General features: G+C 39.1%; 1 protein-coding gene across 6 annotated transcripts in view; it reads left to right on the top strand.

Moving 5' to 3' along the window:
* RALYL (RALY RNA binding protein like) overlaps positions 1-21,884 on the top strand; it is a 401,768-nt gene that overhangs the window by 313,711 nt on the left and 66,173 nt on the right. For all 6 annotated transcript variants that reach the window (XM_055800306.1, XM_027791217.2, XM_027791218.2 and 3 more), the window contains one exon: positions 1,095-1,170. In XM_055800306.1, the coding sequence (XP_055656281.1) occupies positions 1,095-1,170 (76 nt within the window). The remainder of the gene's footprint in view (positions 1-1,094; positions 1,171-21,884) is intronic.

The raw sequence follows: 21,884 nt of genomic DNA, 5'->3' as shown, positions 1-21,884 counted from the left end.
TTTTGTATATTAGTGAAACTGCAGAAGATTTAGCTGCAGCATCACTCAGATGGCATGGATTTTGTTTCCTAATCAGAAGTTTTATCTTATCCATGTGATTAGTTGTAATGTTGACTTTGCAACATTCAATCGGAGAATGGGGAGCTTTTTAATATAGGTTTGCAATTATATAGGAAGCTTCCTAGGCTCAGGCAAGGTATTCTCCACAGAAAAGTCTGTGCTTCTTTCTACATGAGTAACTGTTACAAGCAATCAAAATTATGGACATGTAATTCCCAGTATGTCTTTGAGTATCATTCAAAAGGAGAGAGTAATTTGAGAACCAGCATGACTAGTGTCTGTATAAGCTTGACATAATTTTAAATTTCAAAGATAAATACACAGGCGTAATGTAAGTGAACTTTTAAAAAGTGTGCGCAAGATTTCTAGTGTTGTTGAGAATTTTAAGTATCTGCCTACGATAAAGCATGTGCAAAAAACAGATTTTCTCATTCTCCATACAGTTTTGAAAGCCAGAGCAGTTCTAAACTAGAAAAAAAGAAAAAGATAAAAATAAAAAAAAAAAGAAAGAAAAAAAAAAGGAGCTGCATTTGGGGTAGGAAATAGATACTGTCTTATTTGCTTTTGAAAAGTCACTTTTTGAGTGGATAGTGAAGTGGCAGTTAAAGACCAATGTGCATTTCTCCAGATCCTAAAGGGGAAGTCTTCAGAACCGTTATAGTCCTCCAGAACAGAATTTGATTTGAGATCATAATTTGTCTCAACATGTAAATTACCATTCAAATCTTCTTTTGTAATTGAAAGCCATTATTGGCTTCAGCTTCAAGAGTGGAAACTCATGTATGTGTAAAAAAAGTCATTTCTCTCTGTTACAAATAACTGACATTTTGCCTAAAATCCTCATGCATTACAGTAAGAATTTTTAGGAATGTTTTATAGCATTAATTCAGAAGTGGTAAAAACTAGAAAGGTGTATTAGGTGTGCTGTCCATTTTCACTGTCTATTACTCATTTTCAGTGTCTGGAAGGTGCCTTTGCAAACTCACTCTAACTTCCAGACGTTTGGCTTACTAATGTCACATGTTTGCTTTCAGATATCAACATGGCAGGAGAACCAAAACCATACAGACCAAAACCTGGCAACAAGCGGCCACTTTCAGCACTTTACAGGTAAGTGAGATTTCATATTAACTTACTACAATTCAATTTTTATTAGAAAAATTATGGTAACATGAAATGTATCTACCAATGTCACTGAGGAGGCCATGAATGAGACAACGGAATTTTTTTCCATTCACTTTTTGTTGTTCATACAAAATATAATCAAGATCTTGTACACACCAAAAAGTTTTGTATATGAGTGAGAGCCAGTATTGTATTGTCTGACACTACATGTATCTGTTGACTTATTCTGGAGCAAGATGTTCTAACTGCCAGGGATAAACTCTGATATGATGCTTGTCTTAAAAATTAACTTATACTAACTAGAAGTAAGCCCAGCAAACTAAATTCCTGACTTATACTTAGATTCATATGCATATATTACAATATGCATATAATGCCCTTCTTTTGTTTGGAAACAAACACCAGAGTTTGCTGTAAAGACAGAAAATACTTAGGATATTTAAATTAAAATACAGTCATTCAGAAAAATAGATAAAACTAAATTAGTTAGACCAGAATTTTATTTCTTAGTGAAAATACCTTATGTTTTACTGAGGCCAAAAAGCTGGTCTCTGCCTTCTCAGTATTCACACCATGGATGCCTTTTGCCAGTGCAAGAAAAATCCAAAATAAGGGGCTGCAGCTTTAAACTGTTAGAGGTATTACACATATAGTCTTGCTATACTAAAAAGCTATTTGAAGAAATATTTGACAGTGATACTTCTTTAGGATGAAGTAGCAGAATACAATTGCCTTGGACAGGTTTTGTTCCAGGGAAGTTAAAGCCACTGGGGTTGTTCTTGGTGAGCACTGAGAGGTGTAAGACCCCATCAAAATGCTCAGTCTGGAATTCAAGCTTTGAATTTAAATATGTGTTGCATTAAAAATATATTTATTTATGTGTTTATACACTGTTAATTTAATTTTCCTTCCACAATTCCTTTTACTTTTTCTACAGTGAAAAGGGAAGTGCAGGAGAAGAGAAGCAGACTTTAGGCCCATATAAAAATATAATGTTTAACAAAATTATAATGAAGTGCACAATAAAAATATAAATCTGTCATTTACTAAGCCTACTGACAAAAAGACTGATGTAGTGATTTGTGAAGCGTTTATTAATGTCCTTACTTTTAGTACTACAATCAATATTCTTTTTTGTTTGGTTTTGTTTTTTTTTTAATTGAGTGATATTTCAGTTTTTAATCTTTATGCTTTATTGCTTGGATATTACCTGGTTCTTGTGGCTTTTTTTATTTGCAGGGATCAGTGAAATAACTAATAATTTCAGAGCAACAGAACTGGTTTCTCATTGATTAGTGTGTCAAGGGTGAGAACCAACTTCTAACAGGATTGTACTTCTTTCTTGGGTGTTCAGGAGGGCATTGGTAGTGTCTTTGTCCTACTCCCAGGTACCTTTTTTCACATAGCTTGTACAAACTTGAAAAAAAAACACTTTTTTTTCCAAATCAATTAAGCTTAGCGAAGCGTTACAGATTGTTAGGGGGATTGACAGGCAAACATGCACACATGAATTTCTGCTCAATAAACCTCTCTTCTCAGAGAAGTACTACAGAATATATGTTCCAGATACATTAAAGGAGTTAGGGCTGATTTGTACTGTGGCTGAAATGCAGATAGACTGTCTCTGAGAACCACAGGTCAGCAATGAAATCAGACACATCTGAACAGGACTTTTTCAAGTCTGATGTGGTCCAAAAGCTTCAGATGGAAATTCAAGGGTTAGATCTCAGAATGAGACAGTCAGGAGCATTTATATCTGAACCTGCATGGTACATAATAGTAACGTAAAATGTTATCATAGTTGTCCTCAGCTGAAGTGATAGAAATATTCTTTTTGGAGATAATAACCCCTGCTTTATTATTACTCTCACCCGCATGCTATTAAGTGCTGTAGGTGTTACTGGTAGCCATGGTCCACTGTGTCCCTGTGTCAGTATTTCAAAAGATTTTTGAAGGTGTTCTGTGCTTTCTGGCATTTATATGTACTTCTAGCTCTGCGCTTGTGAATGGTTTCCCATAAGTACTTGTTCTACAGACAAGATGGGGATAAGAGAGAGACCTGTAGAAAGTTATGAGGGAACTTCAAAGAGTCTTAGGTTGTTGTCGCATGCCAGTCTGAGACTGGAGTGTGGTTCTGTTTGTATTCTCAGGAACAGAATTAAGACTCAAAACTGAGTCAAGAGCCAAGGAACTTTATTTGACCAACAATAAATCTGTGAATGCGAAGGGAGAGAGAGAGATAAAGAGAGAAAGAAAGGAAAGAAAGAAGGGAAAAAAAGGAAAGAGTCCAGAGCGATAGCTACCACCTTGGAGCTGCAGCGTCCTGACAGTCCGATTCGTTTTCAAGTCCAGTGGGGGAACGTTCCATCCCATGTTGGTTGGTTCCGTTTATGTAGAGTTGTTACAAGCTGTTCTGCTCAACCACCCCCCACCCGGCAATGGTGTACGTGCCCAACATTCCTCTGGGCCTCCAGGCACCTTGACCCCCCTCACCCCAAGTCTGGGCCCATGCACAGGGGGTTGGTTAAGTATTGCAGGATCAGCCTCCCCCACGTTGCTCCACGGCGTCAGTCGGTTTTCTCCTTTAACAAGGTATAGATAAATCTCTGCGGTGGCAGTGGTGTTTTCTTCCTGCCTTAAATCTCTTCTGTGGCAGTGGTGTTATCTTCCTGCTGATGGCATGAGTTTAGCAGTGTTGAGACAACACATCTGCTGTGGCGATGGGGGGCCTCACCCACAGTCTCTCACACCTCCCCGTGGCTCAACATTGCTAACTTATGAATGGTTCTCTGAGGTGGCATGAATGATAGAGCAGAGAAAGGAGGAAGGAATAGAGGTAACACGTACCACAATAATTAACAACATCTAATAACTAACAACATCTCTAGTAAACTAGCATTACAAAACCAAAATTTGTTACAACCTTGTTTCATGGTCCCTGATTTCAGGAGCAAAAGAAGAAGAAGAAGGGTTACAAGGGCAATTACAAGGTGTGCATTCACAAGGGCAAGTAATAAGTATAATCATAAAAATTACAGCAATATTTAGCAAAACAAAGGTTGCAAAACAAATTGGTACAAGAACATACAGGTATTCCATTATTTCCCGCAAATTTGACAACACAAAGCGAAGCGATTGCAGTCCACGTGGTCTACACGGTCTGCAGCCCTGCTCTGCCAAAGCTGGGATCAGAATATGCAGTAGCAGAAATAGATTTCCATGTCCCCTTAGCTTAATGCGCATGTACCATTTGGGTCTAGAAACTTCTGTCGTGAATTTAGGTAAAAGAAAATAAAGAATAACACTCTGCAACATGTTGAATCAAATGTATAAAACATGGAATGATACATCATAAAAACATCAGCATAGCAAGACCACATAACAAACAATAAAAAACCCAAACATTTTTTAGCACATATAAGGTTTGTCTGTGGGGGTTGAGAGTCAGGAGCCGGGAGGTGGGCATTTTAAAAGGGTAAATTTTCATGCCCCTTTAAGGCTGGGTCCAAGTTGTGGCTGCGCATGCGTTTTTCATTGTGCAGGGAAGCCTTAATTTTGGTCAGGGTGTTAGCCTGAAACTTGACCAGGAGGGTCACGGACAACTTGCTCGTCCCACCACAAACAATCCTTGCCATTTTGAGAAGATGGGAGCAGGAGACGACACACTGCACAGCTTTGCTGTTCGGCCTTTGCATTTTTGTGATTATGGCAACCATCAGTATGTGTTTCTGTGAGTGCTTTTGGTCACACCGGTACAGAAGAGTGCAATCTCCTCTTCGCAATTCTTCCCAAGTAGTGGATCTCATGGAATACCAAAACAAAGTGTGGGAGATCGTGGTATAAACAAAAGAAAAATATTAATCTCCAGCAAAGTTACCATGTGACCTGTTATTCATTCCTGTTCATCTTTGTCACCTTGTGAAGAAAACACCAAGGACCAGGTACAGAGTATCGTGGAGGAAACAGAGGAAGTTACCACCCCAACATTATTCGGGACTGTGCTGGACTCATGAGTGAAGAAGTCTCCAGGCTGGTTTTTTTTATTTTTGTCACATGAGACTTTGCTGGGTTGTTATTCTGTTATCCAGTCTCTAGTTCTTGTTTGTTAATAAATTGTTATTTGTTGTTTACTGGCTGTCGAGTAGTTCATTGAATTTATTTTGTGTCCAACACACAGTTTTCAAATTAAATCAAAAGGGTTGGGTAAGATACATATATAATAATAACAACCTATAAAAGAAAACTAAAATAATTATTATAGCTATATGTTCTACTTAAGTAACAATAAGAATCAATATTATTTAAATGAACTATAAATACTTATAGTTTCTTAACACATTCTTTTTAAACATGCATCACTATCGTGGTTAGACTATAGGGATTTCATATGTGCGGTCTTTCCAGATTGTTCCAGTACATTCTGTGGGGTTTAAAATTATGCTCAAAAGCATACACAGATCATTCATGTGATAAAAGATGGCTACCGAGTGTCCAGATGAAATCCCAGACCCATTTGCTGAGCTTGCCACTCTGGTAAGTTTGCTAACAGTAACATTTATGGCAGTATAGCCAAACGACAGGGCTTTGATTTCAATGTAATGTTTTCTCACCATTAGATTGCCACGTCACTTGCCAGGGAGGAAAGGTCTAGAGTGTGCATTTCCCCCTCTAAGCATTCTGTAAGGTGGGTGTTTTCAAAACGTTTAACCTAGATGGTTAATCATAAAGGGGATCAAAACCTTTCTTTTTCTCTTTTTGTTGTTTAGGCAGAGGGTCTGTGTCACACATCAAGAGCTTATGGCTGAGGTGGAAAAATATAAAAAGCATTACAATATCCTCATCTATGCTTTTCTAGCGGTTTCCTTCTTTGCTTTTTTATTTTTATTTTTAACCAGTCTACATTGTTATATGAATTGTAAATAGGCAATTATTGTTACTTATTCCAATATATGTGTAACATAGATACCTATTAAACAAAAATTAAACTTATAACATATATACTAAACATCCTATAAATATTAACAAGGCAAATACTGATGGAGCCACACAGATGATCAGCAGCTTCATATGGGTTTTTCTTTTTTCAGGTAGGCTCCAGAGTCCTCACCTAGAAATGAAAAGAAAAACAGGCAGGGTTCCTTCAAAGGAACCAGAAGTAAATTGTTATTAGAAGGACGGAGCAATCCACCTAGTGTCGATTTTATATTATTTTCCATGAGCATCTTTGGCTTTCCAAGCATATTTATTAAGAGGTTCAGTGAGCATGAGAGGAACGGCTCCAATGGCTGGCATTTCTACCAACACAGGCTGTCCAGGAGAAAAAACTCGTTCTCCAGGAATACTGAGAGTCTGAGACTTTGGGTTCAAAGTCAGGGATTTAGGACAAAAGGCATTCAGTCGAGGACATCCATTTATTCCCCAGCAATCATTAACTTGGGTAACTGCATCCCAAGGGCATTCCACCCAATGTGTCTTGTGAGGTTTCAGAAATCATTTTAAGAGTCCACTAGTTCGTTCTACTATCCCATTAGCTTGGGGATAATATGGGGTGTGGAATACCCACTTGATTCTCTCTTCCCTCACCCACTCCTGCACTGTGGCAGCAGTAAAATTACTGCCATTGTCTGACTGAAGGGAATCAGGTTTTGGGGAGAAAACTAAACCAAATCTTCAGGGCTCGCACTGTATTTCCCCCAGTCACTTATGGAAATGCTTCAGCTTGAACTAGGCCAGAAATCACTTCCATGCCTACTAATATGTACTGCTTCCCTTCTGACCTTGTAATCTATCTGCCAAGTTTCCCAGAGACACTTTTTATCTTTCAAATGAAGGGGGGAATCTTCCATAGGGTGTCACTCTAGTCGGAGCCTGCACTGTTCACAAGCTGAAATACAGGTTTTGAAAGTTTCCCGAGTGACAGGCCAACCTCTGGCATGTGCCTCTTTGTATAAATCATTATACCCTGAATGACCACGCTTAACGTGTAGCCATTCCAAAAGTCTGTCCCAGTTTTCCCCGGTTTGATTTTCCTGCTGCAAAGGGGCAATTCTGGCCAGCTCATCTGCCCTGTCATTCCATTCGCCTGCCAGTGCCCCTTTCCTGGTGAGACAGTACCCATGCTACCTCAAAATCCCCATGTTTGGCAATATCTAATATGTTTTGCCACTTCTCCTTTTGCCACACTGGCACTTGGTTTACTTCCCAGTTATTCAGTTCCCAAAAAGGGAGCCATTCCGTGCATCCTTTGAACACTGCAAACCAGTCAGTGTAAATATACACCGGAGTCTTAACCCCTTGCTTGCTATTAAACACACTCTACACTGCCACTAACTCTCCCACTTGAGCACTGCCCTCACCTTCGGTAATAATTTCCCTGTTACCATCTACATTAATAGCTACAGCTCGGTATCTCCATTGTTTACCCTCTCTCTTAGCAGAGGCATCTGTAAACCACACATTCTGCAACTCCTCCGAAAAAGCAGGAGTGATTTTTACCACAGAAGGGGGAGGGGTATCCCCCTCCAGGGCATTTGTTACTTGGATATTTAACTGTTTAGGGGTGCCTTCAGTGACAGTAAAGACACTACAATGATGTTCAATCTTAGCATACCATTTTCTCACAATATTTCTTTGGGCCACCCCGTCAGCAGGCGGCAGTTCCTGCTAACACAGGTTTAATTACCTTAAAAGGTCCCCTCAAAATTAGAGGCTGTTGGCGTATGGTTCGCTCTGCTTCTCCAAGAGCAACACTTACTACAAACAATCCTTTTTCCCAATTAGAGTACTGTTTCTCAGCATCCTTAAAGCTCCTGGAGTAAAATCAGATCGGGCAGGTAGGACCTTCTGGTCCTTTTTGCCAAAAATGAATCAACAATCCTCAGTGTGCAAACCTCCACTCAATCTGAACAGGGTCAGTGGGATGAATAGAACCCAAAGTCTGGTGGGTGTTTGATTCAAACACCAAAAGCTGTAACACTTCATCCTGGGCTGGAGCCCATTCCCAAGCTACTCCTTTTCGCAGCAGGTCATATAAGGGCCCTGCGATTATTGCAGTCTGGAATGTTTTTTTCCAAAAGACCAATAAGCGTAAAGCATACTGCAGCTTCTTTTTATTTTCTGGAATTTTAACTGCTCTAGTGTCGAAAGGGTGTCCTGAGGAATACAGGCTGAACCTCCTCTCCACCATATCCCTAAAAATTTCACTTAATTTGCAGCAGTTTGTATCTTTTCCTCTGGTATCTGGAGTCCCAGGGACTCTAAGCCCTGTATAATCTTTCCTTGTGTCACCTGTACTGGAATAATTTGATCCCCTACTATCAAAACGTCATAGATGTATTGATAAACTCTAACTCTTGGTTCTGGGAGAATTTGGGCTAATTCTTCTGCCAAAGCATGATGTGCTAAGGTGGGAGAATGTTTATAACCCTGAAGAAGGCGAGTAAAGGTATACTGTTTTCCCTCCCATGTGAAAACAAAATGATCACGGTCCTCTTCTTGCAGGGGAACCATGACAAACATACCTTTCACATCAATTGTGGCCATCACCGGATGAGCCTGTTCCTGAATGAGTGAGATTAGCTCAGCTATATTAGGCACCAATGCTGTCGAGGGACCAGTGTTTGCATTAAATCGTTGATAATCTACAGTCAATCTCCACTTCCCATTTGACTTATGAACTGGTCACACTGGGGAATTGTATGGGGAGTGGGTGAATGTTAAAATGCCCTGTTGCTTAAAATCCTCAATCACAGGAGCTATACCCTCCTGGGCCCCTAATGACAAGGGACAGGGTTTCACATTAGTCATCCTGGAAGGGGGAAGGGTAGGTGCTGCTTGCAACAGGCGCGCTTCTTCCCAGGACATTTCTAATTCTCTGATCTGAGGAATGCCAAAGGACCATGAATTCCCCTGGGTATCATACCACTGTCTGCCCTTCAATATATCTATACTCAAAAGATTTGTCAGAAAAGGGCCTATTGCAACCAATGTTAACTGGGTCTGCCTCCCCAGGCAACCATAATGTTACCAAGGCCATAGGTACTGATTGAGTTTTCCCTGAAGCATTTAAGACAATTAGGTTTTTAGACTAAGTCAAAACTCCACATTGCTCTGCTTCACCCTGCATCAGTGCAGTGATTTGTGCTCCTGTGTTAATGACCATGGGGCCCAATGGTTGCCAGTAGTTAAAAACACACCTGGACCCCAGTATCCTTCTGCTTCCTTCTCTGACAACAAAATCCCATCCCCTCCTGACAAGGACACTTTCCAAACATATTCTGTTTCAGATTCCTTTGGAGTCCTTGCAAAATCCTTCCTTAATTTTGCTAACTCAGTCACTGTAAACAGAGCCTTTTGGGTAACAATCTGGGGACAAGTGTCGTTGTCTGTCTCATATAAATACTCAGTCTTAACTAGGGGATACAAGTGAGGAGGGTTTTCTGCTGCCTCTTTTGCTCTCTGTAAATCCCCCTGGGGATATATTTGTCTAATCCCTTTCTCTGTTAACTTCGACTTCATCTCCTGAAATGAGTCCCTTTCTTTCCACACTTCTTCTTTTAATGTTTCTTTTAGCAAAGCATTCTGGTTTCTCTCCTCTTCTAATAGCTGTTTTGTCTCCTCTAACTGCTCTCTCAGTGTTTTAACTGCCATTTTCAAGGACTCTACCATGGCATCATCTTGACACAATCTTTGGCTCCCATCTTCCATGGCTACTGCCAAACTTGCTCCTAAAACTACATAAATTATGGATTTTCCCTTCCCAGGCCTAACTTTAGCCTTCTTCTGCAATATAATGATCCTATACACTATAGTCTGTGGTTGGAACCACTGATTTTTTGCCCATTCTCATTCTTGGGGAGCTGAGCAAGCATGATAGGTTCCCAAAAAGTCATCCAGTTTATATAAATTTCCGCCCCATACTTCAGTGGGGGAAACATTACAAACACCTCTAGAAGTGTGGGCACCCATTTCACCAAAAAGGGGTTATTTCATCCTCAGAAGGCCTCACTGGAAATTCTCTACTACTACCCACCCCTTCACTCTCAGGAAGTCACACTTTTAAACTTTTTCAGAGACTCGCCTCTCGTTCGATTCTATCACTTCATCCTTCTCCGGCTGTTTTCCTCACAGACAAACAGAACCGCGGATCTGGACTCTGCACTCACTTTGTACCAAGGTACATCTCAGGCACACACACACAGAGGAGTCTCTCATAAAGAATCTGGCACTTTCTGTGTCACCGAAAATCCTGTCCATGACACAATTACAATGTCGCATGCCGGTCTGAGACCGGAGTGTGGTTCTGTTTGTATTCTCAGGAACAGAATTAAGACTCAAAACTGAGTCAAGAGCCAAGGAACTTTATTTGACCAACAATAAATCTGTGAATGCGAAGGGAGAGAGAGAGATAAAGAGAGAAAGAAAGGAAAGAAAGAAGGGAAAAAAAGGAAAGAGTCCAGAGCGATAGCTACCACCTTGGAGCTGCAGCGTCCTGACAGTCCGATTCGTTTTCAAGTCCAGTGGGGGAACGTTCCATCCCATGTTGGTTGGTTCCGTTTATGTAGAGTTGTTACAAGCTGTTCTGCTCAACCACACCCCCCACCCGGCAATGGTGTACGTGCCCAACATTCCTCTGGGCCTCCAGGCACCTTGACCCCCCTCACCCCAAGTCTGGGCACATGCACAGGGGGTTGGTTAAGTATTGCAGGATCAGCCTCCCCCACGTTGCTCCACGGCGTCAGTCGGTTTTCTCCTTTAACAAGGTATAGATAAATCTCTGCGGTGGCAGTGGTGTTTTCTTCCTGCCTTAAATCTCTTCTGTGGCAGTGGTGTTATCTTCCTGCCTTAGCAATGTATTCACTGTGGTGATGGCATGAGTTTAGCAGTGTTGAGACAACACATTTGCTGTGGTGATGGTGGGCCTCACCCACAGTCTCTCACAGTTGTGTGCTTTCATGGATCTAGTACAGACTATTTCTCTGGAAGATTATAAGAAGCTTTTCTGAGCAACTAGCAAGCCTTCATCCGATAGTAATGGAGAACTTCTGTTATCTCAGTATCTGCTAGCTAAATAGTATATAGGGAGATCAATAGCTTACAGAGTTCTTGACAACATTGCAAACATTTACTAATTTCAAAACATTGTACTGGATCTGGCTGGGATGGAGTTAAATTTCTTTACAGGATCTCATATGGTGCCATGTTTCAGATTTATTATAAAAACACACCAATGTTTTGGCTGTTGCTGAACAGCATTTGCACAGCCTCAAGACTTTATCTTTTTCCTATTCTGCCTTCCCAGTGAGTAGGTTGGGAGTAGGCAAGTTGGGAAGGAATACAGCTGAGACAGTTGACCCAAACTGACCAAAGGGATATTCTATATCATAAAACAACATGCTCAGAAACAAAAACTGGGGATTTTTTACCTTCCAAAGTAGCTGCTGCTTGGAAACTGCCTGGGCTGCCTGTGGGAGGTAGAAAGTAATTGCCTTTGCATCACTTGTTTTTTTCCCTTCTTCTTTCCATAATTAGACCACATTTATGTCAACCCATGAGGCGTTATAGCTTTTACTCTTTCTACTATTTCCTTCAACCTGAAAGTGGACAATGGTAGAGGATTGAGACAGCAACTGTGTGGGTGCTTAGCTGCTGGCCAGTGTCAACCCACAAGGTGGAGAAAGTTAAGAAGGATGTGGTTATTTTAGATTTGATTTTGACTAAGAGAAGCATTGGTTAAAAATTTAGTTATCACAAAATATTCACTGTGAAAAGGGAAAACTGAGAGCAATAGAAATAGGATAATGGACTTCAGAAAGGACAGACTTCAATGAGCTCAGAGAACTTGTAAGTAGGATATCTTAGAAAGAAATTTTAGGGACAAAAGGAGTGCAGAAAATCTTGCACTGACTGTGTTTAAGGTAGAATAAAGAAATAATACAACAGCATCAAGTTTCTTTAACATCCTGAAAAGTGAAAAGGAATTGCACAAAATATGGAATCAAAACCCCATGACTGGAATGAGTAGAAAAGAACAGCAGAGTCATCTAACAACAGGATGTCAGAAAGGCTAAGGCACAGGACATATAAAAGGCACAAAAAGATTGTCAGAGTAACTTACTCTGGTTTTTTATACTGCTGTTACTTAGCGAGAAAGGAGAGCAGACAGTTGATGATACAGAAAAGGCTTGTATTGCTTTAGTAAAAGAGGTTAGCTGACCAGCTATTTAAGAAAATCAATTTTAACCAGAGGGTATGGAATAATAGAATTGGCTAACCAGAATTTGAATAAGTGAATTCAATGGAAATGGTATGATGAGATTCACCCTAGAGTGTTTAAAGTACTAAGTGAATCTCTGTGTGGACTATTAGGGATTGTTTTCAAAAACCTATGAAGGTCTTGTAAGGCAGAAAAGCAGTGGGTGTGGACAGTCATTATTTTAAGAAGAGGAAGACCCAGAAAATTATCAGGTCAGCCCAGCTTCGATTCCCAGAAATGTACTAGAACAAATTATTAAACAATCGATTTATCAACACCTAGAGGATAATAAGATGGTAAAAATAATTAGGACCAAATTATGTTGAAGCAATATAATTTACTTCTCTGACAAGATAGCTGATTTAGTGGATAAACAGGAAACAGTAGATGTGCTATATGGCCATTTAAACAAGCTTTGACACTTATCACATGTGGAGTTTTCATAAGCACGTTCAGGAAACTTGGCTAGAAAAAACTGTCTTAATGTAGACATCTAATGGAAAAACTGACTGTATACAACACAGTATGACGGATAGAAACTATTGCTTGTTCAGTCTCCTTTGTTACATATTTTAAGAGTATTTTTGGATATTTGAGACACATTTAAGAATTTTTAAGGTAACTAAGCAGAAGCGCTGCACAGGGTTGCACAATTTTGTTTATTGTGAAGTGTTTGAGGCTTCAAACTTGTTCAAAGTGCTCTGCATCTCTGAAGAGAAACCTGCATTACATTTATGCTGGATACACGTAAGTAATTAATACAGAAAAACTGATGTCTATAATGTGTTATACCCATATAATTTGCTTGTGTCCAAGTCATTAAATCCACTCTTGCCTGGAATAGTATAAGAATAATTAGTCATGCCTCAGTTCCTGATCTACATTCTTTTTTTTATTCTTTATAGTTTTATAATCTGTGTGGAAATAATTGCCTTTAATCTCACCTATGTGAAATTTAGCATGAGCCTAAATGTGAGGCACATCATTTTTTTTTCAGCTGTAGGAACTAGATGACAGACAGATAAGCACGTATCATCTCTTCTTCGACTTATACATCCAGTCATTCACATATCCAGATTCTTCTTTGTTCTTCAGTTTACTATTCCACTTATACTTCTTCTTTATACATCTCTAGCATTCCTGGTACAGTTCATAGGAAAAAAAAAAATGCCAATACTGAGAATTTAAAAGGCATCATGGACCTAATGAATTCAGCAAAAAGTTTTGCCATTCACTAGACTTGAATTTACCTCCACTTCTTCTTCTTCTCTCTTAAATGTAATTTAATACCCTAATTCCTACCAGATGAAGATCCCATTAATCACAGCCCTCGACTGCTGGAGAACAGACTTGCACTGCTTGGAATAACCCCACGCAACACTGTCCCAAAGAAAAGAGGGACCCAAGAGAGCTGGCTGTTTTCCAAGGATCATGTCCTTAAAGTTCAGGCACGGTTCATCCTGATGAACATGAAATCATGCGAAGGTAGCAGGTGGCCTGCATAGATGAACAAGAAGCTCTTGAAAAAATTAAAACTTAAAAAAGTGACATACAAATGTGGAAGTACCAACAGGTCACCTGGGAACTATATAGAGACCCTGTCTAGGCATGCAGGGACACGGTTAGAGTGCTGTGGAAGCAGGTCAATGTCATTGTGAAGCCACCCAATCCAGAATAAAAGAATTTCTATTTTGAATTAGGCCTTAAAAATACTTGGAGGACAGAAAGATTTAGGCTTTGCTTCTGAAAGCTGCTAAACACATTATTAACTTCAAGCATACTCATTGAACAACTACAGATATGCTTAGGGTAGTGCTCAGGAATCTAACATAATTGTTAGCTCCAGCAGCATTCCTGCTGATTTGCATTGCTGTTCAGTATGTGAAGGGGGGACCTAAATCCCAGAAGGTTCAAATTTGTTGTGAATTTCCTTTTTTAGCACAGCATTTCTGCAGAAAAACAACTGTCTGACAGATCTGTATCTTAAAATTATTTTACATCTTCTTATTTGGGTCTAGCCTCAAGCAGAAATTAATTTTACTTGTTAATCTTCATATCTTTGAAAGACAAGGTGAAGATTAAAGGTGCTGACACAAATGTGTTAAAGCACTCTTTGGGAGCATTGTTGTGGTAAATTAAAGGATCATGCGTTGTCTTTTTAATTTAGTGGTGTTTTGATTAGTATTTCACTACAGCAGTTCTGACTTAGTATATGAAAGTCCATTTACCATTTTTTTCCTCTGGGTTTATGCTCCAACATACCAATGTAGAATCAACCACAAATACTCTGATGGACCAGCATTCTGTTTCTCTACATCATAAAAGAATATTTTAACTATTTATTGTTCATTTCAGTCCACCACCATGTTATATGAGGTGTTACATACATGTCTGAAAGTTTTTTCTCCATTTCAGAGGTCTTTGCTGGGGTTACTAAAAGAGGACAAGGCTCTTCTAGTTTTTAACTCTGGAGGTTGCTAATGGCTCCATCCTCAGTTGCTCCAGGAGTGGGTCCGAACCCCAGGCCAGGCAGAGCAGAGCCACCACGCACACACTGCTTGTGGCTTGCCTTGCCACAGGATGGACTCACCATGTTCTGCCCGCACAGCTTTTGGCACAGGGGTCACTCAGTCGTCTCTGGCACTCCTTTAGCAGCTGCAAAGATGGAGGGATTTGAGAAGGGGGCAGGGGGGACGACATCTATTGACTGTGCTACAGGCTAGCAGAATGGTGGGATTTTTAGTGGCATGAAAATGAGTGTGGCTGCTGCAGGCCCGACTGCGTGAGGTGGTGGAGGGTGGGGGGACTAGCTGGGGACCATGGGGGCCATGGGGAGCCAAAGCTAATGCAGTGATACTGGTACAACTGGGAGCAAACTGTCCCAGACCACATCCGAGTCTGCTTTCTGAGGAAACTAGTTTACCAAAGATAAGCCACCCAGGAGTGAACCAATGTTTCTATAACATGTGAAAGCTGGGAGATAGGATTTAGAAGAAAACTGGTAAAGCAAGTTACTCAGCACTGCCAGGGTATCTAGTTGCTGTCTTTGCTCTACACGATTTAATAATGCCAATGACCTATAAACATTTCCAAAACCAACTTAGTTAAGACTAACCCATGTTTTAGTTAAGACTAACCCTCCCCATGTGGGTTATTTTCACCCTTGCCAAACTCCAGGCCTCCTTAAAGGCCACAATAAGCAAAACCGGCCCTGCTCCGGTGCCACATGTCGAGGGCCCAGTGAGGAGTCACTCAGGCCCCGCTCCCCTCAGTATTCCCATCGCTGGCTGGGCATGAAGCCAGGGTTCCCTCCAGCTGAGGCACGTCCTGGAGCAACAATTAGCAGGATGGATTTAGTGGGTGGATTGACAAGACCAGCAAGTTTGGAGTGAAACCATCTCTCATCGTGTTGCCCTGACTGGCAGGATCCCACCCAGGGGTGGCTGAGCTCCTGCAGCACTGTCCTTCAGAGCAGCCCTGGCAAAGGTGTCCCCTGAGGGCAAGCACTCGCCAGGCTGGTCACTGGAGGCTCAGCTTTATGGTTCAGCGCTCCCCGAGCGGTGTTAGACACCACAGCCATTTCCCATTTCCAGCCACTTCTCTGTGTAATGCAATTGAAATGTATACTTAGCATGCTTGATTTCACATGCTACTAATTAGTCATATTAAGCAGCCTTTACAACTTTATGAGTCCCATAGCCTCTAGAGGAAATTATTCTATTTAAATGTCTAATATTAATATACTGGAAAGAGATGATCTTTTATTTACAGGGTATTATTATGTTTTTATATCAAAGTTTTCTTTTTCTTTGACAAAAATACTTTATCGGTTTCCTCAGTACATTTTACTTTTATAATCTCCATCACAAAACTGATTGGATTATGTTACACATCTTGCATTTCCTTTGGTTTTGCAGTTTTATTTTACAGCAGAGGCTTAAAGAATTGCTTAGTCTTTCTCTGCTTGCTCTCTGCTTCTCAGAATTATTTTAAGATATCGTTTGTAGAGTTTGGTGTGGTTTGGTTTGCCTGTCGGTCCAGAGAGCCATCCATTATTTTGAGTTGTTTTACTGAGCACTCCTGGGTGCCCTTCTTTTCAGGACAAAGTGTGAAAGGCACAGTAATGGGCAACGTGATCGCTTCTTCCAGGGTAGGAGGCTTCTTGAGATCATTCTTCCCTTTTGAAAGTGTAACATAAACTCAACAAATTCCGTGCCAAACAAGCTTTACTATTCTATTTGAATACTGCAGTATTTTGCATGATCGCTGCTGTAGTGTGCCGTTGGCAGTGTATTAGCAATGTGCTTTAACCTACCGGCATATAACAAAAATAACTGCAGGTGTAAGGATCTTCCTTGATTGAATATTGTCCTAGATTTCCAATAACTTTCTTTTTTATTCCTTCTTTTTCTTAACGCATTTGAGTGTGCATTTTTATCAGTGGTCTACAAGAACCTGAAGACACAGTCCAGACAACAGAAAATAAACCTGATCGATTATTTTGCATTAAATTGTGATTATGCCTCTGATACTTTATTCTACATACTGAATGAAAAAAAAAAAAATGCTTATAGAACTTAAACTTTGGTGAATTCATCATATTAAGATTACATAGTGTGATATTTCTTTTGAATCAAAGTACTTCATTTTTTACAGAAATGCATCTTCTTGATGCCTTTGATTACCTTCCTTCATGATATAAGCCATTTTATTTCAGTTTAATGGAATGAATCTAAAATGAGTGTTGTTCTACAGTTCTTCTTTTGTCAAAAGATCTAGCTTTCATAAAGCAACATTTCTAAGCGTATTTAAATGGAGATAATTTTAAGTCCAGTAAAATATTATTTAAATTAATTTCATCAAAGAATATTCTTATTGATCACATTTGAAGCAGTCATTACTGTACAGAAAAAATGATTATTTTGTCTGAAATTCTCACTGAAAATCCACAACAGTGTAAGTTTTGCTTCTGTCAAGAACTTAAGTTCCATCCACAATTACATTAAAAATGTTAAAAGGCACAAATACAAAGCTACACAGATCCAGTGATTCAATTTGGTCTGAATTTTTATTTTCTTTCAAGGAAAAAGCCCTGTATCAAATAACTAGTATAAGAATAAGAAAAAAATCTGCTGGTGGAAGGCAACACATGCAGCTCTGCATTTCCACATTATGTCAGTTTAACTGCAATCAGTTTGGTCCCAGAGATGTTTAAAGAACAAATCTGTGTGCTCGGAGGGTTTGGGAGAGCCAGCCAAGGACATAAGTTTGCCCTTTCCTATGATCCAGAGGACAAACATGCAGCACCTGATAAGTTTAGAGAGGGGAAAATGCAGTAAGGTCTCAGGTCTTTAGTAACACTCGGGAAAACCTTTGCTTCTGGAGACAAATCACAGATAAAGTTTAAAAGTCAAAAATATTTCGAATAGACTTGTCAACTTGATTTGTTCATTCAGTCATATTATTCCTAATCAGTGTGGTAACTCCAAAGGTACTAGGACAACAAAACTGGGGGGGGGTGTAGATTTTTATTTTTTTTAAAGTCTTCCCTTTTGCTATTTTAAAAAGACTAACTCCCTTTTAGAATCTTTCTCTAGTGACCAGGGCTCATATTCCTTCTCAGATTATAAGTATATCCTAAATCTTACATTTTTCACATGTTTATTTGTATTCACCTTTACCAGAGTTTTCCAGTTATGCTTTTGACTTAGATGCGTTTTGAAGTATGTCCTACACAGACTTAAAGACTTGCACTTGCCTTTGTTCCCATATGCCCTCAAGTTATTCTTCAGACTTACACAGTCTTTTCTCAGTTTATTTTTTTCCATTGTTACAAGGAAGCCAGTGAAACCAACTTAAATACAACTGAAGAGGAGCTGCATCCCTTTTCTTAGCTCAGTACTTTTCCTCTTGCAGAAATTGATATATGGTATCATGTGACTACTATTGTTTTCCTCCACAAAAGCCCAGACACCATAATCACACTCATCCTCAGAGACGGGCAAATTTTGAGAAGAATACCCTGTTCTCTTATTGTTGTGGGGTTTTTTCTTGGTGTTTATTCTTCTTTCTTACCTTTTTCACTCCCTATGAAAACTGAAGCAATATACTATAGCTAAACTAACTTAACTGTAAAATCATCTTATTTTTGTCACAGTTTTTAATCACTGTTTATATCACAGTGGAATAGAAAACATACTCGTAACCTTCCAATAGCATTGAAATTATTACGACTCTTTTCTTATACAAGAATTTGTGTGGCTAACATGAATGAAAAACCTCTGGCTTATAATTAATAAAGTAAATTCCTAAAAGATCCAGAGCATTGATGGTTTTGTCTGCAGGAAAACAAGAATAGTACTTTTAGTTATTCATTCAGTTTAAATCTTGACAGTCTGAGCCTTGTTCCTATCACTTATTACATGTGAGATTTGTACCCTTTATTACTTCATGGCTTCTTGCATTTGATTTAAGTAAAAATCAGAATTTGGATTCTGTGTGTTCTAGCAGAAAGACAATGTCTTCTGTAGATACTCAGCTGTGTTTCAGTTAGCTTAAAAAGAAAAAGGACAATACCTACAACATATTAAAAAAAATAATCGGAAACAGATACCATGGCCATTTTTCCACATTTGAGTTTTAGTGAAGCAGACATCATAGAAACAGTATCCAGTTTTGTAACTATTGCTGTTTGGTAACTGTCATATTAACTATTTTATAGAGGCCTTAAAAGTAAGGACATAGGGTTTGTGAAACGCAATAGAGAAGGGTCTGCCCTAACATCTCAAATGAACAGTGGGATTCTTAATTTTCAGGAATTTAGTTAAGCCTTAATTGCAGCAGTAATCAGAGATGCAGGGGAAGGCTGTGCTTCAGAGTGCCACTCTGAAGTGAGCTCATAATTAGGCATGTAATACCTCTAATAGTACAGAAGACTGTAATTCAGTCTGGGAGCTGCTGATGTGCTGCAAGGGCACAGTTTAGGTGGCCTACAAACAGCAACAGAAATATGACACTGGATTATAAATGTAGTATTCTGTGACTAAATAAGGAAGGCTGGATAAATGAGATGCTGTAACTTGTTACATATTTTAAAGTCTTATGAATAATATCAGAAGAGATTTAGAGTATATTTAGTTCAAGAGAAAATGGATTGTTAAGTAAGATTACAGCATGGAAGGTTATGCTGTGTGCAACACAGAGGGAGAATAGTAACATATTAATCTGCAGTGAATTATTAACAATTAAGTTAGACTACGTGTTTATTTCTTGGTGAATTCTGCAAGCCTTGGTTTATACTGTCTGAAAATGTATTATCCAGCCTGCGAAGACCGATACTTAGATAGCCTTGTTGGTGCACAGTGTCAAGTGTAGTTTTATTTTTTAAAGACTAGGTTACAAACCGCATGCCTTTTTGGTAGATTATGTTGCTGGTGTTCCCAGAACTTCTGGCAAAAGCATTGACTATTTTACTGAAAAGTAAAAATTGTATACGTAAACATGTGTGAATTTATTATGAATCCTAAGAAATGAGAAATTTCTAGTACCTATTGGCATAAAAATGTATGTTGTATTTTTCAGTCTTACAAGAGTAAGATTATTCTAGGAAACAGCATGGCAAACACGAATCATACATTGTCAGAGCAGTGCTCCCCCTGTAAATACTTTTAAGTGTTAGTAGTGTCATTGAGGGAAAAGGAGATTAAGCTTCTGCCCTTGGGACCCTCAAAGGCAATGCCTGCATTAACCTTCATCTATTTGTGACTACAAATAGCCATGCAGTAAAGTAGTATTGATTGTGTGCATTAGATCAGCCAACACTGTTTTGTTCAGCCCGCCCTGATGAACTCATTCTAGACATTTTCAGACCAGTGCATATTGACTTGAATGTTCTTACTCTGATTTAGAGTAGAAGAGGGTCAGGTGACATCAGCTTCATGCTAAGAATGATTAAAGCTGTCAGAAAGAGGACTTTAAGCTAAGTATACCACTATATTTTTTTCAAAAATCTTTCTTTTGTTGGGAGCATATTTTTTTGCAATATTTAGCAACTATTAGCATATCACAGGAAAAAAAAAATTAAAATTGACAGCAGTGGCATGGAGTTACTTTCCTTCTCTAGAGTTTGTTTCCTTTGCTTACTTGAATAATGGTACCAAATTGAACATGTTTTCAGTTTAGGAAGAGGATCAGAGTTAGGAAGGAAGGAAAATGAGTCCTTATTCCTGCAAGAATCTCACTTTGAATCTGAACATTTATTTCTTCATGACTGGAAACATCATACAGATGTGGTGTACAGATTAAATTCTATTTAGCTCCCTTATCACTCCATTTGGCTTCAGATTTCTCTTGGGTTATGTGGGAAAAAACTGTAGTCTATAACAATGTAAGAAGGTGTTCATACGTAGAATCTGAATTAATTTCCCTCCAAGTCACAACTTAGTTTTTCTCAGACACATTTAGCAATATTTATCTCAGCTATGAGAATCCATGCCACTATTCATTTTGTCTTTGCAATTCATGGATTCACAGAGGAAAACACAGTACAGTCAGGTACAAACTATAACCAGCTACTGAATATTAGATGGATATGCTGCTATTTTTTAGTTCTAGCTCTCTGAAAATATATTATTATACAACCTCCAAATGACCTAGAGATTTTGTGTTTTCCTCTCTTTTTGCTGCTTAAAATTTAGGCTACCCATTAACTGAAACTACTTTCTTTACTGCTGTTCCCCATGACTCCCTTCCCTGTCACAACCCCAAAACATGGGTTACAACACTAGTGCATTCAGTATTCAACATGACAAAGTACCTTTTTACTAGAATATCAAAACCAACTTTTGCATAGGCTGATTTATGTTTCACACTAGCCCCTTGCCATTGTCTCTTTAAAGCACTTCCTCCCTGTATTGAAAGCTATGTTTTATTCAGTTTTTCAACTGTCAAATTTTAGACATAATTCTGCACATATTATTCAGTCACACTCTACTAACTGATGGCTAAAGATGATCTGTCCTATTAACTCATGCAGAAATAAATCCTAGGGCCCCCTGAAACTAGTACGTCAAGAATTTGATGTTTACAAATTATGTAAAAATATTCAGATTTTGCTAGGAAACAAGCTAAATTTGGTCATATGCTATATACATCTAGCAAAACTACATTATATAGTAAAGCAGAAGAAATTAAAAGGGAAAAACCTTACTTTATCTTGGGCTGATTTTGAAAACCCCCATAATATTGCATCTGGTTTTCAGTGCACAGTGCCAGCGTGCTTTGTTAGACAGCTTGACATCAGGTCATGCAGACAGTATCCAATGCTAAGTGTTCCCTTAAAAGCTTTTTCCTGCCCAGAGTGCTCTGACACTACCCTATCATAGACTTAGGTGCTAAGTAGGATGGGCTAAATAAAATGTGCTGCATTCAGTAATTTTTGCAGGGT

Source organism: Falco peregrinus, chromosome 3, assembly GCF_023634155.1.
Source record: "Falco peregrinus isolate bFalPer1 chromosome 3, bFalPer1.pri, whole genome shotgun sequence".
Taxonomy (NCBI): Eukaryota; Metazoa; Chordata; class Aves; order Falconiformes; family Falconidae; genus Falco; species Falco peregrinus.
The sequence above is the reverse complement of the archived record's forward strand: the minus strand, read 5'-3'. Positions and strand labels throughout refer to the sequence as shown.